At 40.2% G+C, this 16,526-nt stretch overlaps 1 protein-coding gene across 2 annotated transcripts in view; it reads right to left on the bottom strand.

Moving 5' to 3' along the window:
* LOC146960626 (tumor necrosis factor receptor superfamily member 14-like) overlaps positions 1-9,101 on the bottom strand; it is a 51,855-nt gene extending 42,754 nt beyond the window's left edge. Inside the window, exons 1-6 of one of the 2 annotated variants that reach the window (XM_085772212.1) lie at positions 8,992-9,101; positions 7,638-7,731; positions 7,319-7,444; positions 6,964-7,119; positions 1,374-1,461; positions 985-1,280 (exon numbers count right to left, since the gene is read on the bottom strand). In XM_085772212.1, coding sequence (XP_085628338.1) covers positions 1,043-1,280; positions 1,374-1,461; positions 6,964-7,119; positions 7,319-7,444; positions 7,638-7,731; positions 8,992-9,033 — 744 coding nt within the window. In that variant the 5' untranslated portion in view covers positions 9,034-9,101 and the 3' untranslated portion in view covers positions 985-1,042. Of the gene's footprint in view, positions 1-984; positions 1,281-1,373; positions 1,462-6,963; positions 7,120-7,318; positions 7,445-7,637; positions 7,732-8,991 lie in introns of those variants that run through there. The other variant, XM_085772213.1, reaches the window with a different exon arrangement.
* Between the last annotated feature and the right edge of the window lie 7,425 nt (positions 9,102-16,526).

The following is a 16,526-nucleotide window of genomic DNA, read 5'->3' as shown; positions in this document are numbered from 1 at the left end:
TACCTGTCTAACACGCAGTGACACATTATAATAAATAGGGCTGAGCAATAGATCAATATTTAATTGATTCAATCGTATTTTTGTTTTTGGACGATCTCTCCTCCTTTTCTGCTGCTTCTCTTGGGATCCTGTAGTTTAAAACCCTTGTTGACTTATTACAAATAAACACAATGACATTAAATGTGTGTTACTGTCTATTGCTACATGCAGCTACACAACTGATTTATGTCAACATCTCAAACACAGGCAGCATAGCAGCTCAGTGTGAGAGATGTGTCTCAGTGACATGATTCGCTACAGCACATGAATATTCGGTAACAGGCAGCTAACAGCAGCATACCTGGGTTTGAGTCATTTCTTTATTATTTTAATTTAGAAGGAGAAAAACAATTAAAATCTCCAATTTAATTGGGTGTGAACAAAATCTGACATTTTAATTTCATCACTAAGGCCTACTGTAATATTAAACTACATTAGTAGTACAGGTTGATCCGGATAGATCTGCAGCTCTAGACGCAGTGGTTATTCTGTCCCTTGCAAAGACAATGTGCCAGTATCCTACTGGATTATAACTGGATCCTGGAACACATTTACTCTGCAGTGAACAGACACTGAACAGACAATGCGATTGAATTTGTCTCCATGTCGTCTTTTATACTGTGGAGAGAAACATGTTCAGTTAAAGCAGAAACGTCTGGTTCAGTTGTTCAGATTCACACAGTGACGTCAGCTCAGTCAGTGACAGAGAACACAAGGAAAATTATCAGGCCGATTTACCTGATTCTGTTGTTGGTTGTGACAACATCTCTGTTTCTGGTCCATCGGGTCTGTTTACCTTTTTGGTGAAATAATAATAAACAGATGAAATAATTGAATTAGAGATAAACCAAGTATTATCAGCTACTGACCTATAGTCCATTCAGCTTGTAAAAGACAGTAACAAACATACCTCTGGAGGATCTCTGCCCACAAACAAAACCTCTGGAGGATTTCTGTTTTTGCCTAAAAACAAAAACAATGAAAAACATCTTAATATCATGACTTAGCAGACTAATCTATTAAACCATAACACTTTCTTTGACTGCACACAGATCTTACCGAATGGATATAGTTTTTTCCTGAAACGGTAAACCGGTACAGCAATGACGATCAATAAAAAAAGCAGCCCAGCTACACTGCCGATCACAATCCCTGTCCCATCTGAACTCTTCTTCTCTTCTCCACATTCAGCATCACTCTTAGCAGTTCCTGCTTTTACCAGCTGACTTCCTGATTCACATCTGGAATGACAGAGACATTTTTACAGGTAAACTACACATTCACTGCAGCTGTTAGAAACCTTGTGTCTGAGTGTGATGTGAAGTGTCACTTACTGTGTGTGTGGTCGACAAGATGTAAATGTCCCGTTAGAAAATGTTCCCTCACTGCAGTCAGAGCACTCAGTGTTTGAGAAGGCTGTTCCTGTACAAACACAAATAACACACATGTTGAAACTAGTTAATATGTATCATGACAGAATCAGTGTTTATATAACATCATCACATTTCATAATTTAAATTTAAACATTCAATTGAACATTTGTGTTTCAGTTTCCAAAGTGCCCGTTCATTCTTCAATATTTGATGAGATGTTCAGCTGCAGCTTTTTTCTCATAAGATTTAATTCAGTGTAAAGGACAAAGTTTCATCAACTTCATGAACAAACCAACTAGTGTTTACTGTACACAACACTGATATTATCAACATGTTTAAGTTAATTATGCCAATTTTCCCTCTTTTTAAACCGTAACTTTAAACCTTTGTCCTTTGGGCAGCATAGCTGTTAATGTGGGTTCACTGTTTCTATTTGTGGTTTACTTCCTGTCATTCTCTGTTTCTGCTCCATCCTAAAATGTTCCACCTGAGCCTAACCCTCCCTGCCTTTCTTGTGTATAGAAGTCTCTGCCAGTCCATCACTGTCCTCTTCTTGAATCTGTCCTGAGCCGTGTTTTACTCTGTTTCCTGCATTTGGATTTTCTGCTTTTTTCCCCCCATCCGTGAGCGTCTTCCTGCTTGTTTTCTTGAATTGAAGAATATGAAGGACTGCTACGTGCTGCTCTCACATGCTTAGACACGTTAGTCAGTTTCTATTACAGCAGTGTGTTCTGTCTGCTCATTGGTCCGTCCACCAGCAGGCAGATAGCAGCAATATCAAAAACTGAAATGCACCTTGTTTCATTTTCACTACTGTCAGGACAGAACAATCAAATGTTTTCAGTGACCTCAAACATGGAAAGACAAGACGGGTACAGCAAAATGAAACATTTCAGTGTGTGACCACAGATTAGACACATGGACAGTTTCACAGTTTATTTTCCTATCACTTAATGATATGCTTAACAAAATTTTACTGGGGACATGTTGAAAACAGAAACTCGTTCAATTTTCACACCATTTCTCAGCAGAGAGCCAATGTAAATGCCAAGGTGGAACATATCAAATATGGCAGTGGTTCTCAACAACGGGTCCCCTAGTGGTCCGTGGACCCGTGTTTCCCACTGAGCTCTGCCTTGTTTGAAAAGTAGGAAGCTCGTGCGTGAAAAGACATTGCCTATTATACGGAAACGTGAGCTGGAATGACTGAATTGTTTGTTGTTGTTGCAACTTTCAATAAAGTTGAAAAAAAGGAAAGACGTCGCCTCCGAGATGTAGTATGTGTTTTTGTAGAGGAGAAACACATGTCAGGACCAATGACTTCTATCAGGTCAGCCTCCTTGCATATTTAAGCTGAAAATCACAGGGCATGTCAGCAGTGTAAAGCTCCAGCATGATATGTAAGGGGACGGCTCTCCATTCCGACACACTCCCACTTCGAAACACCGCTGTTCCGACACCCTCCCCCCCGCAGCTGTCCAATGTCCAAGGTGCTGAACCGCGTGACGTTGTTTACACTCTGTGTTGCGGCTTGTCTGTGAAACGTGCGCACTCAGGGACTGGGCAGATCTGTCCCACTTGCTTTCTCCCCAACTTCGTTGTTGGAGATCTCCCACACAGTAATAGAAATACACTTTTTTTCTCCCCCCCTGCTCCACTCGAGCGCGGCTGAAGGCGGCTTGAGCTCACAGGGGCGCGAGGCTGCTGCAGCCGCCGCTCGTGCTGACAGCTGACTGAGGGAGATGCTTTGGTTGGGCTTAGGCAATGAAGAAAGGAGTTGGTTAAGTTTAGTAAAAAGACCAGGTAGAGGCTAGACAGGCTAGAAACATAGTGAACATTATATGTCATTAATATGAAGTATTTGCTTGTTTTGCAGTTTATGCACATGATCCGTTTGACCCCAAAAAGGAAAAAAGACGCGCTCAGTGTTTATGTGTGCCTGTGAGCCCCAGCACTGGGATAAGGAAACACCCAGGTACCCAAATCACCATGCACTAATATGACAGTTGAGGGTCCTGTCACTATGCCTCCAATTGATCATGCGCCCTGGCTACTTGGCCAAGGGGATGTCCCTTTGGCCAAGTAGAATCTCATATTGTATCAATTGCAACTTACATGTCTTTTTATTTTATTTTAAAGCAGCTCTTGGTTCTATATTAATACTTTAAAGCTTTAAAGTGCTCGATTCACAGAGAAGTGCACACAGCGTGTATTTGGAAACTGAGCCTTAAAATGAGAAGTGAGGACTTTGTTAACTTTGTGATGTCACAACGAGACATTCACTGCCTTCAGCTTTGCCCCCAGTAACGTCCTTGAGACCAGTGATTCTTCAGGACTTTAATGAAGGTTAAATGAAATGAAAAGAGCAGTAGAACCCTGGAAGATGTCTTGAGTGTTAACCTTTCATCTCAATAAAGAACTCTGCTTTGTTCTGCCCATGAAAGAGTTTAATACAGTGACACTTTTCAGCAGTTTTGAGGACTTCTCATGTTTAATATTTTATGAGTTCCATGTGGACTGAAAATCAGCTGTTATTGTTTTATGTGTGTTTTTTGGTTTTATGTGCAGACTGAATCTTGCAGTAGTTTACACCTGACCAGATCCAAAGCTTCAGTGTATAGCATATAGCTCTACTATACAAAAAAATCCAGCCAGCATCAGCTCTGCTCATTTCAGCACTGACTGATCATGTGTATAGGTGAGTTTTACCAAGCTACAGGAGTAGACTATATCCTGTTACCTGTCATTAGTTTGGTCATGAGTGTAGAAGCTAAAATATATTTTTGCCTGCCATTTTGCTTTAGGTTTGACGTCATTGCGTTGATGATGTCATTTGCATTCACACATTGAGGGTGTGTGGTTATTTTCTTTACTTAGTGTGTGTGTGTGTGTGTGTGTGTGTGTGTGTGTGTGTGTGTGTGTGTGTGTGTGTGTGGTGGCGGGAGTTTCGAACACAAAGAGAGAGAGAGAACTAAGCTCATATATTTTTTGTTGACCGTCAATTCACCATCATTTTCTCTTTATCATCTCACCAGTATCATTATTATTATTTATTGAAAGGGCATGTATTATTTTCCCTTTTGATATAACTGCTTGTTGGCTCTTTTTGATTTTTGTCACAATAAACACTTTAAACTGATCGTGGACCCATGGAGTTTTTGGACGCGTCACAAAGGAGCTTTAAAGTGGAGGTGAAGCAGCCAGCCAATTTAACATAATTCATTAAATGGATTTCCAGTGTGCTTAAAATTAGGCAAACTAACACATGAAACACAAGCATTTAGGAGAAAATGGGAGTTGAAAATTGCATTTTTTAGCTAGTGCGCAGCCATCTTGTCGTTCGACAGTCCGTGACGTCACGGGGTTGGTTTCCTGCGCTGGCTGACAGCCACAGACAGTGAAAGTGAAGGACATAGCTACAGACAGAGACGGTAAAACATGAAACTGTGGAGGCACTGGATTAGAAGAGACACAGAGGAGACCACTACTGTGTTGCTCCTTCGTGTGACAACTAGTTTTACAGTGTTAAAAACTAGAAAAAAAACTCTGTTTTCATTAACTGCCGCTAATAAGGAGCGGTGGAGCTGTCAACAAGACTCCTCTGCTGATCTCGGTGTGATCATTTCTTACAGCACGTTTACATCCACAGGAAAATTCTGATCAAGCCTGAAAGTTGATCATTCACCGGATCAACCGACAACAACCTGACGTTACTCCGACAGTTTTCAGTTTCACTGCCTTAGCCCGTCCTCCCCCGACCCCGGCCCACGTTCACACCGTGATAAGTTCAGTCACCGCAGGGAGACAGGCTGGACCCTCCGTCACACACCGAGGGATCATTCACAACCTCACACACACACACACACAGCAGCGCCCATCACCAATAAATAAGAAGGGAAAATTACTTCAAAATCTCTGATCTCTTCCTCCACACACCCAGCCCTCAGCAGAAGACTATTCAAACAATAAATATTTCTTACCTTTACTCCAGGTGTCCAAAACAGTCAGCAGCAGCAGTCATCCAGCTCCAACAGTTTAATAATCCACCGATTATTATTATTACTCCCGTTTACATCGCGTTCCTCGCTGCCGGCGTGTTTCATTCATTTACATTGTGTGAAAAGAAAAAAAAAAGTTTTTATAGCGGCGGCAGCAGTGTTTCTGATCAACCGGATCTGTGTTGTCGGGTTCCACCGCGTTGTTTACTCCCGGTGCAACGTTACTTCCACACGGACACGGTCCGCGTGGCTCGGACGCGGTGTGTCACGGACTGTCTGGACCTCTGGACCGTGGTCTGGACTCGGTACCGGCAGCGGAGAGGCTTCACTGTCTCTGTCAGCCTCTCCTGTCAGGAGCTGATGCTAAAGCTAACGTTAGCTAAAACTTTTCTTTTTTTTTTTTTCACACAATGTAAATGAATGAAACACGCTGGCAGCGAGGAACGCGATGTAAACGGGAGTAATAATAATAATTGGTGGATTATTAAACTGTTGGGTGGGTGTGTGGAGGACTGAGATCAGAGATTTTAAAGTCATTTCCCTTCCTATTTATTGGTGATGGGCGCTATTACAGTTGATACCGATGTCATCAGATGCCATCAGATCGCTGCTGTGTGTGTGTGTGTGTGAGGTTGTGAATGATCCCTCGGTGTGTGACGGAGGGTCCAGCCTGTCTCCCTGCGGTGACTGAACTTATCACGGTGTGAACGTGGGCCGGGGTCGGGGGAGGACGGGCTAAGGCAGTGAAACTGAAAACTGTCGGAGTAACGTCAGGTTGTTGTCGGTTGATCCGGTGAATGATCAACTTTCAGGCTTGATCAGAATTTTCCTGTGGATGTAAACGTGCTGTAAGAAATGATCACACCGAGATCAGCAGAGGAGTCTTGTTGACAGCTCCACTGCTGCGGCGGCTCCTTATTAGCGGCAGTTAATGAAAACAGAGTTTTTTTTCTAGTTTTTAACACTGTAAAACTAGTTGTCACACGAAGGAGCAACACAGTAGTGGTCTCCTCTGTGTCTCTTCTAATCCAGTGCCTCCACAGTTTCATGTTTTACCGTCTCTGTCTGTAGCTATGTCCTTCACTTTCACTGTCTGTGGCTGTCAGCCAGCGCAGGAAACCAACCCTGTGACGTCACGGACTGTCGAACGACAAGATGGCTGCGCACTAGCTAAAGAACTAATGCAAACTAAATTTTAAAATGTTCATTAATGGTTACGTTTCATGTGTTAGTTTGACCATTTTTAGGTACAGTGGAAAACAGTTTAATTAACTATGTGTATCTGGCTGGCTGCTTCACCTCCACTTTAAGTTCCTCAGCGGCGGAAGTTTGTTGAAAGACAGCCACAACAATGAGTAACTAGAAAAACAGTGAGCCAATCATAAAACTGAATCACAAACTTGGCTCATCAAATTGTTGTTAGTGGATCTTCAGGAAGAGGCCTGAGAGGGAAGACTGTAAAACTATTTGAGATGGTTTTTACTTCTTATAACTATAAATATAGGACCTTATAACCTACAGTGCAATCTTAAAGTCAGAAGAAGGGAACCAACCTTTTTCACTGATGAATTCTCCTGGAATACATGTTTTGTGTTTCCTTGCTACCAGACAGCTGTTCCCTTTAGGGTCTAAACAGAAGTGTCCTTCCAGTGGTTCACAAACTGTATCAGATATAACTGTACATGAACTCTTTGTTCTCAGACCAGAACCTGTCAACACACAGAGGTTACATGTGGTTACATACAGAAAAAAAACATGTGTTTTCATAAAAAGCCGTCATCATGTGAATGTCTCATGACTCTGTTTTGACTGGTCTTGCAGTACACACTTTTTTCACAAGACTATTTCTCCATGAATTAATCCTTATCAAACCTTACAAACAGTGAAAAGATATTAACAGAAACTTACCTGGATTGCAGCTTGTGCAAGAAAAACAAATTTTAAGTCCAGTTGGTTGACTCACAAATGTTCCATCAATACAGGGCAGACAAGAAGTACTTCTGAACTCTGTGCAATCTGTTTTAACTCTACTTCCTGTTGAGAAGAAAACCAACAATTAACTAATACATTACTACTGTGTGAAAAAATTGTAAAAAGGAAAAATGTCATTCTTCATGCTGCCATCTGTTGAAGCCAATAAATAAAAAAAATCACACTTTTCACAGATCTTTTACATCTTTTCTATCTTTGACATGGCAGTAAAATATGTCATTCAGTTGGATCTTACCAGCTGGACACATGGGACAACATTCATTTCCTATCTGATACTCTGCTGGATGACATGTGAGTGTGTTTCCTCTGAAGACTCTCATCATAAGTATCTGTGAAGAACAACAAAGTATTTTGTGTCAGTGAATTTTGACACAAGCCTTGTTGTGATTAGATCTCACAACTCTGCTTTACATGCAAAGAAAAAACACAGTTTAATCCGCTATAGACAAAACCCCGTTGACTTCTGTCTACTATAAAACCTACATAAGAAAGTTGTAACAAATATAATCATATGGATTCATTTATTTCAAACAAGAAATGTTTAAGTTGCTGCACACGTAAGATCTGGTAAGAGCTGTTACTATTCTCTGACATCAAGATATTTCTAAAGAGAAATAGTCATTGTCAAAAAATTTTAACTTCCTGAGAATTAATTCATGTCCATTTATCGTTTGTTAAATGTTTGTTACCCACTACAAAAATAAAGATATATCACAGGGATACTTTTTTTTTACCCTTTAAAACCCAGTATTCATTTGCATAAAGCACTTTGACAACAAAGTAGCATGTAGCCTACTGTTGGGACTGTTCCTCAGAAACCTCTGCACTGACACTTACTGATGTTATGAAACAACAAAAGGAAATGAGTTGTTCACTGCATTTAATCATTCCATATTATTATTGTCCACCATTATATTTCTGCTGTGTGGGAGTTCCTCTTATCATTTAAACTTTAAACTTGGTTTATAATTAACAGGTGCTGGTGGTGAATTAAAACCTGACCGGTAAGTGTAGAGAGAGAATATGAAGCTGAACTGTAGCTGCACCCTGAAATCTCACAGTGCATAAGCACAGATGTTCAGATAGTTCAGCTGATGTCAGTCCTGGCTTTGTGCCTTTATTATTGTCACAGCAAGAGAAGGTTAGGCAGAGACAGAGGACGTGACTTTCTGCTATGACCAACAGGCCACATTAAAACCAGGCTGTGGTTAGGAGCCTGCATGATACACACTCTACCATAAACACTGAGGAGCTCACGGTGTTTTTCAGGATCATGAAAGGACTGAATGTGAGTGACAGAAAAACAGAGAGTCAGAAAAGAATAAGGTTAGGGTGGTGTTTAGCTCAGTTGGTAGAGCATCCGCCCCATGTGTTGAGGCTACAGTCCTCACTGCAGGCGACCCTGGCTCGAATCCCCGGTCAAGCGGCCCTATCCTGTGTGTCACCCCCCCCCCCTGCCTCCCATTTCCTGTCTCTCTCTCTCAACTGGCCTGTACATTAAAGGCAAAAAAGCCCCAGAAATATACTTTTAAAAAAAGAAGAAAAGTGACACACAGCTTCCTGTGATGATCTACAATAAACAACTTTACCAGCAATGTAGCAGCTGTCAGATGATTTCTACTAGACGTCATCTTAAATGGCAGCTTTGTTGTTTTCTTGCTCTGAAGACACCATGTCACTGAGATCTGGAAGAGAACATCTGGAACAAAAAAGACATTTTTACACTTTTTATTTATTTATTTATTTATTAATTAATGATAGGGATCTGGTTAAAGCTCAGCTGCTAAAACATCGGTTTCTGTTCTGCTTTAACAAGAACTGGTTTGAACCCGTTTCAGCCAATGTTGAGAAAATAGGATCTACTGCTGGTAGTGGTTTTACAACAATTGCTCTGACCAAAGTCTGTCCACAGCTCTGAGACTAGTTAAACTATGTGAGAGCAAGCTTTACAACATTGCATGGACGTGATTAGTTGAAGATAAAGCATAGTTTGTGTCTCAAATAAGATTTTCACTGACCTATCAAAGTGAAATTGAAAGTTTGCAGCGAACAACAGACTTGACCTGTTTTAACAGTGTTAGTTCTGCTCTGACTTTGTTAAAGGTGTACAGAAAAGAAAAATGAATTTGATTCCACTATGAGTCATAAAATTGGTGTAATAACTCATCTATCAGACGATGTAGCCCAAACTTTGTGCAAAATTCTTTTTTCGAGTAAATCTGGGATGAATGTGGGGTAGTTTTTTTTTCAAATTGGATAATGCAGGCGCACGAATTATGCATCATGTTGCTCATGATTCATCAGCCAATGCTTTTGGATCCGTCATCCATCAATCAAACGTCTGAGACACACACACACACACACCGAGCTTGGTCTCGCCCCAAACATTGAATATCCCGCCCGCTTGATAACGACCAATCAAATTCGTTTTCCTTGCTCGGGTAAACTTGTGCTGCAACTCGTGGAAACTCGTAGAAGGAGGCGACAAACAGGACAAACGGCCATTTATGACCAACAGACTCCACAGATAGGCCTACTGAGGACATTTAATCTCTGTCCATCAACAGGGCGTTCTCTGTTCTGTGGTCTGTATTGAATTTATCGATTTAAACCAACTTTAAGTAACTTTTCAACCTTCATATATGTTCATTATTATTTCTGTCAGAAGCTACCTTAAAGTAAGAGGATCTGCTGCTGTAGGTTTTACTCAGATCAAAGTCTGTTCACAGTTCAACACACAGAACTAGTTAGGCTAATATGTGTGAGAGCAAGTTTTACAACATGGACATGATAAGATTTTCACTGCCATGACACATTGAAACTGAAACTTTGTAGCCTAGTAGTTTTACTTTAAGGGTTGCCAACTTTCTGAAATAAATATAAGGGACAGGGGGCACTGGACGGGTGTGGGGGATAGCCTAACATAATTTTAAATTTTTTTAATCATTATTTTATTATAGCTCTAAACAAAACAGTTACATTAAGATGGACACTGTCGAACAACAGGGCGTCTTCTCTGATCTTGAACTCTATTTAAGTGTATAACTTACTGTAGCCTATAGCTACTGCCTATATAGATTTATTTTTTCTCCATCATTATTTCTGTCAGAAGCTGCTTTAACAGTTGAACAGCAGCAGCCTCAGACTGACTCCTTCTCTGTTACAGACAAAGACATGACCAGAGAAGTCGAGGACACACTGAAGTAACTTACAGACGGGGAAAAAGGCGGAAACAGACTGAAAAACAACAGATGTTACAGAACAGACCTGGCAGAGATCTTACAACCAACGAAACAATTTTGTGCTGCGCAGTTTTATGAACCGACACATTACGAAGCATCGAGAGTTTTCACCTGCGATATAATAACATAGGCTACCAAGATCAGTTCTTTATCCTGTAGTTTAACAAATTAACAGTGTGAATAAATCGACTTACCGTCGCTTATACAAGGCATCGCCTTCTACGCAGGCTACTTCCTCATAGTCGCAGGAGTACTTCACATGTCCTCGGAAATATGAGCTTCATTGGGTAAGTTTTGGGAAGAATTAAGAGGTGATATTAAAAGGTTTCTAGACACAGTGAGACACCGAGAAGTCCACTCCAATCCAGCTGCGTTATTCCAGTGTATTGTGTTAATAGGTGGGACTCTGGTCTGTGGGAAATAAAACACGCGGTGGGCCCAAGTGGCAACCCTCCGTGACGTCACCCATTGGTTTGTGAAGGGCCGTTTGTGACAAGTGTATCCGTCTGCGGCCTGCAAGAGGGAGGCGTGTCGAGTAGTAGGCACTGTAGCAAAGATATTCAATAAATGGAAAGATACTCCATGAGCGGCTGCTCCAATGATATGAAATGGTATACACTTCCTGTCTCTCTGGGCGTGGCCAACCGTCACCCCACCTCGTCTGTGAACGTGTGTGTGGATTTATACAATTTGTAGATGAAAGTGAGATATTTTTATTTTCTTATGATAACATTAAATATTTACACTACTAACAGTAATATTTAGCATGCCAAAAATAATTTAAATCATTTTCACGGGAGTTCGCGGCCGTTTGTTTGACGTTGCCTAGGAGATCTGTGCCAAATCTCGCGAGAGTGTGTCGTAGAGACAGAGACAGGTCTTGAACAAAGTGGATTTTCTCCGGATCTCTCCGTCTGAAAATTACCATTTTGGTGTCAAACTGTTCAGAAGAGATGTGGCTTTTGAAAAATGAGTCCAAAATTTGCTTCAGTGACCGTGGGGAGAAAGGCCCGATCATAATCGGTGTTCACATTAAATTGTCCCATAGGAATCAATACACTCCAAACTGCCTCTGGTCTCTCTAAAGGGGCGTGGCCGTGCAGAAGCCCACGTGACATGCATACAGGAAGCTGACTCGTCATGAACTATTCATCTTAGCTGCAGAAATGCTAGCTATAATGATAAAAAACTGTGAAACGTTGAAAAAACTTAATGTACTTGGAACAGAACTTGGAATAAGTCAGTTTGCGGACGACACAACCTTGCTGCTAAAGGATGAACATCAGATTCCTGTTGCCATACAGAACATTGAAGTATTCTCAAGAGCCTCTGGACTATTCCTTAACATCCAAAAATGTGAACTATTGTCTATCCATGAAAATGCTCAAAATGTAATTTGTGATATACCTGTTAAAACTGTGGTAAAATATCTTGGTATCTATGTAACAAAAAACCAAAATGAACGAAACTTACTTAACCTGACCAACAAACTAAAGGAATGTAAGCAAAAACTTAACATTTGGTTGCAGAGAGATTTATCTATTTTTGGTAGAACTTATCTCACCAAAATGGAAAGCATCTCTAGAGGTATTCATCCTGCATCCTCTTTAGCACTCTGTTCAGATTTTGTTAAATCCATAAACCAAATTAACTTTAATTTTATATGGAGGAATCGAACTCACTATATCAAAAAAGCAACGACAGTCCAAGATCTCTCTGAAGGGGGATTAAAAGCAATAGACTTTGAATGTATGAATATAACTCTGAAATTGAACTGGCTGAAACAATATGTAAAATCCCCGATCAGTATATGGCACATACTCCCTCAAACTATATTTGATAAGATGGGTGGTATAGAGTTTATTTTAAAATGTGATTACAACATAAGCAAACTACCCACCAAGTTGGCAAAATATCACCAGCAGGTTCTACTTTTTTGGAAATTGCTTTACAAGCACAACTTTACACCTCACAGTACTCCACTGTGGAATAATAGATATATTCTTCATAAAAGAAAATCTATATTTTATAGAGACTGGATGGATAAGAATATTTGGTGCATAATGGATCTTTTAGATGCAAATGGAGATTTATTATCTTATGACAACTTTTGTGAAAAATATGACTTTAATTGCAATCTCCAAAATTTTAAATCTCTTACCAAAGCCATACCAAAAGCATTTCTTTCCCTAGCCAAAAATATTTATTTGTATTCTCAGTCCCCATCTCGTCTCCCTACGCTTGTCATAAATGATATTCATTTCCTCGACAAAAAGTGCTCAAACAAATTCATAAGATCTATTTTAACCCATGATCTATACCCTGCTCAAGCTAATAGAAATAAAATTAGGAATACTTTTGATCAATTTAGCGTATCTCAATTAAGAGTGAAATTTTTTAAATACCCAGTTCCACCCAAAACAAAAGAAATACATTATAAAATAATGAATAATTTCTATCCATCTAGTGAATTTTTAAGACTAAAATTTGGATTTGAAAGTAATTTATGTGTTTTCTGTGAAGATGATATTGAAACAACAGAGCACCTCTTTATTACATGCTGTAAAACCCAGCTGTTCTGGAAATTATTTACAGACTGGTTGAAAAGAAAAGAACCAACAATGCCAGACTTAAACTACAATAGTATTACTTATGGTGTTATATTAAAAGACAAACAATTGGATTTAACGATAAATGTCTTACTAATCCTAGCCAAATTCTTTATTCACAAAGCCAAATATCTAAAAACTCCACCCATCTTCACATACTTTTTAAATGAATTCCATCTCTATATTAAGTCCCTAAAATTTATTAAGTCCAAACATGCCAAAGACCTCTATGCAATGTTCAAAAATGATCTGACTAATGTAGCGTAACATTTGTTTTAATCCTGGATGATGTAATGTATGTTTTTATTTATTTATTTTCTTTTTCTCTTCCCTTCTAAATATTTGATATGTGTTTGTTTTGTTTTTTACTCACTTATCTTAATTTTTGTCTATTTAATGTTATTCTTAATTCTTATCTCTGAAACTTGATGTCTGCTCTTGTTAAATTTTAGACAGATATAATATTTGCCTGACTAGTTTGTAAATGCATTTGTTTAAAAAAAAAAAAAAAAAAAAAAAAAAAAAAAAAGGTCTTGGTTTATAAACCGTCTTTGACTGTAGGAGGCGTGTCGCGTAATGACGTCACTACGCGACACGCCCCCCGCCACTACAGGGAACGCCCTACACACGGTTCTTAAAGGGATATGAGCCCATTACAGTTGCATGTTGCATGCAAAAGTTAACGACTTTGCCTACGCGTTCTTTGCCCTATAATGAATGTATTCAAAAGCTTACAAATGTTATTATTACATTTTTAATTGGGTAAAAACAATTAAGGCAGGATTTCATTTATATTAAAATTTAGATGTAAAATTTTCTGACTTTGTCACAAGAGAAAACACAAGATAATTAACAGACAGGAATTCATGAGCTAAATGTCAGTGCTTATGTGGGAGTAAGAGCTAATGTGTTGATATATATATATATATATATATATATATATAAAAGTAGTGGCCTAGCTTATATTTATTTATATAAATAAATAAAAGTAGTAAATAATAATGTCAGTGCTTATGTGGGAGTAAGAGCGTAATGTGTAGATAATAAATAAATATATATATATATAAATAAAAGTAGTGGCCTACATAACAAAATTAAAATAATGTGATGACAATAACTTTTATTATTCCTTAAAGTGAAATTCCGGCGTAAGTGTAAACCATGGTCAAACACACCGTAACACCGAGTTAGACCCCCCCTCGAGAGATCAATTTGCCCGACCGCTACATTCACGAGATCCACCAACTTCAGCAAATACCGCAATATCGCCACACACGGCGCTCTCCGGATCCACTGTCTGACCGCAACCAAAACGCCACCATTTGCCCAAAATAATGCTCAGAACTGCACCAAATGTCATCAATAGTACACACAGGGTCCCAGCACGTAGTACGAGTTGTCAAACATCTGCTAGCTTTGCCTGTTTTCTTTAGCAAGGAGATGCAACTCAACTCACCTACTTCTCCTCCGGGAGCCGCTTGTTGGTGTGGAAGCCCTGACGAGTCGATCACCGAGTGCACCGGAGTTCCGCAGCTCAATCAACAATTACCTCATGGAAATACAATCAGAGTTTTTTTTTTTTTTATCTTGCATATCACTTTATAACTATTATTATCGAGTGCTGGCCACGATATAGGCGCAAATGAGCATTTTTAAGAGCTGCGGAACTCCGGTGCACTCGGTGATCGACTCGTCAGGGCTTCCTCACCAACGAGCGGCTCCCGGAGGAGAAGTAGGTGAGTTGAGTTGCATCTCCTTGCTAAAGAAAACAGGCAAAGCTAGCAGATGTTTGACAACTCGTACTACGTGCTGGGACCCTGTGTGTACTATTGATGACATTTGGTGCAGTTCTGAGCATTATTTTGGGCAAATGGTGGCGTTTTGGTTGCGGTCAGACAGTGGATCCGGACAGCGCCGTGTGTGGCGATATTGCGGTATTTGCTGAAGTTGGTGGATCTCGTGAATGTAGCGGTCGGGCAAATTGATCTCTCGAGGGGGGGTCTAACTCGGTGTTACGGTGTGTTTGACCATGGTTTACACTTACGCCGGAATTTCACTTTAATGGGGAATTCATTTGTGAATCTCTCCATTCTGTAGGTTACTGAGCAGTGTTGCTCCCTTGCTTTCTCTCTTGATATCAGCAGGGATCATCAGCAGCATTCTCCTGGAGCTTGAGTTGCTGGCCCTCTCGCCCTCTCTCCTACCTGCAACACCTCTTGGGCTTTGTTTGGTATTCTGATTTCCTTTATTTCACCCTACAACACACACACTACTGTACTCATGCACTCACAGCACTGATCATAGACCATAACTTTCTTTGTCATGGTCGTTTTGTGACAAGTAGCAATTCATCTCAACTATATTTGGTCTGTCAAACGTATTTGTAGTGAAGAAGAGATCTATTTAAAAAAAACCAAACCAAAACATTTCAAGGCTCTTTTTTTTTTTTTTATAGCCTGCTCAGAAATGCCTCAGAGGAGAGGGCTTCTTCCAGTTTCTCCTTGTAAATTTGGAGCTTCTTTGCTCCCTCCTTGGACATGTGCCCCACCAGGGCTTCGGCCATCACATTTAACTCACTGTCAAAAAAGAACAATAAAGGTTTTCAGCCTTACTTCCTTAGTCCATCGCTAAACACAATTATTATATACATTAATCGATGAATTAATTAAATTACACTGACACTTACAGTCTGCATATTATGTTCGGCCATTCAGACTAGTCAAGTTTTACGGCGGAACTGGTTTACTTCCTGTTTTGTTATCCGTTTTGGCGGTCTCATTTTACATCTCGCGTGGTTCAACGTGACTTTCCCGTGTGGAGGGGGCGTGTCGCGTAGTGACGTCACTACGCGAAACGCCTCTACGCGAAACGCCTCCCTCTTGCAGGCCGCAGACAGACCCTTCTCGTTTGTGAAGCCCGGAGATTGGCTTTCAGGGCGCCGCCATTTTTGATTTTTGGAGCCAGAAGAAACCATATTTGGACGAGGGGGCGGAGCTAAGGAGGTCGAGGGGCGGGTCGGACCCGTGTCTCCGAGGCTGCTAATTTACCCAGCAACACCGGCTAACTGCCGAGCGGCTACGCTGCTAACACCGTTAGCATCTACAACTCGAGGTAAACTTTATATTTAACGGTGAAAGTAATCTCAGAAGCTTATTAAATACATGTCCATGTTTGAACTAGCCTACATAAGATCCCATGAGGACTAATGTGTCACGTTATTGTAGCCGATGTTAGCATTAATAAGCTGTAAAGCTGTGAAACGTATTTTGATAT

The sequence above is a fragment of the Trachurus japonicus genome, unplaced genomic scaffold, assembly GCF_045865225.1.
Source record: "Trachurus japonicus isolate A0001 unplaced genomic scaffold, Traja_1.0 AP030164.1".
NCBI lineage: Eukaryota > Metazoa > Chordata > Actinopteri > Carangiformes > Carangidae > Trachurus > Trachurus japonicus.
The sequence above is the reverse complement of the archived record's forward strand: the minus strand, read 5'-3'. Positions and strand labels throughout refer to the sequence as shown.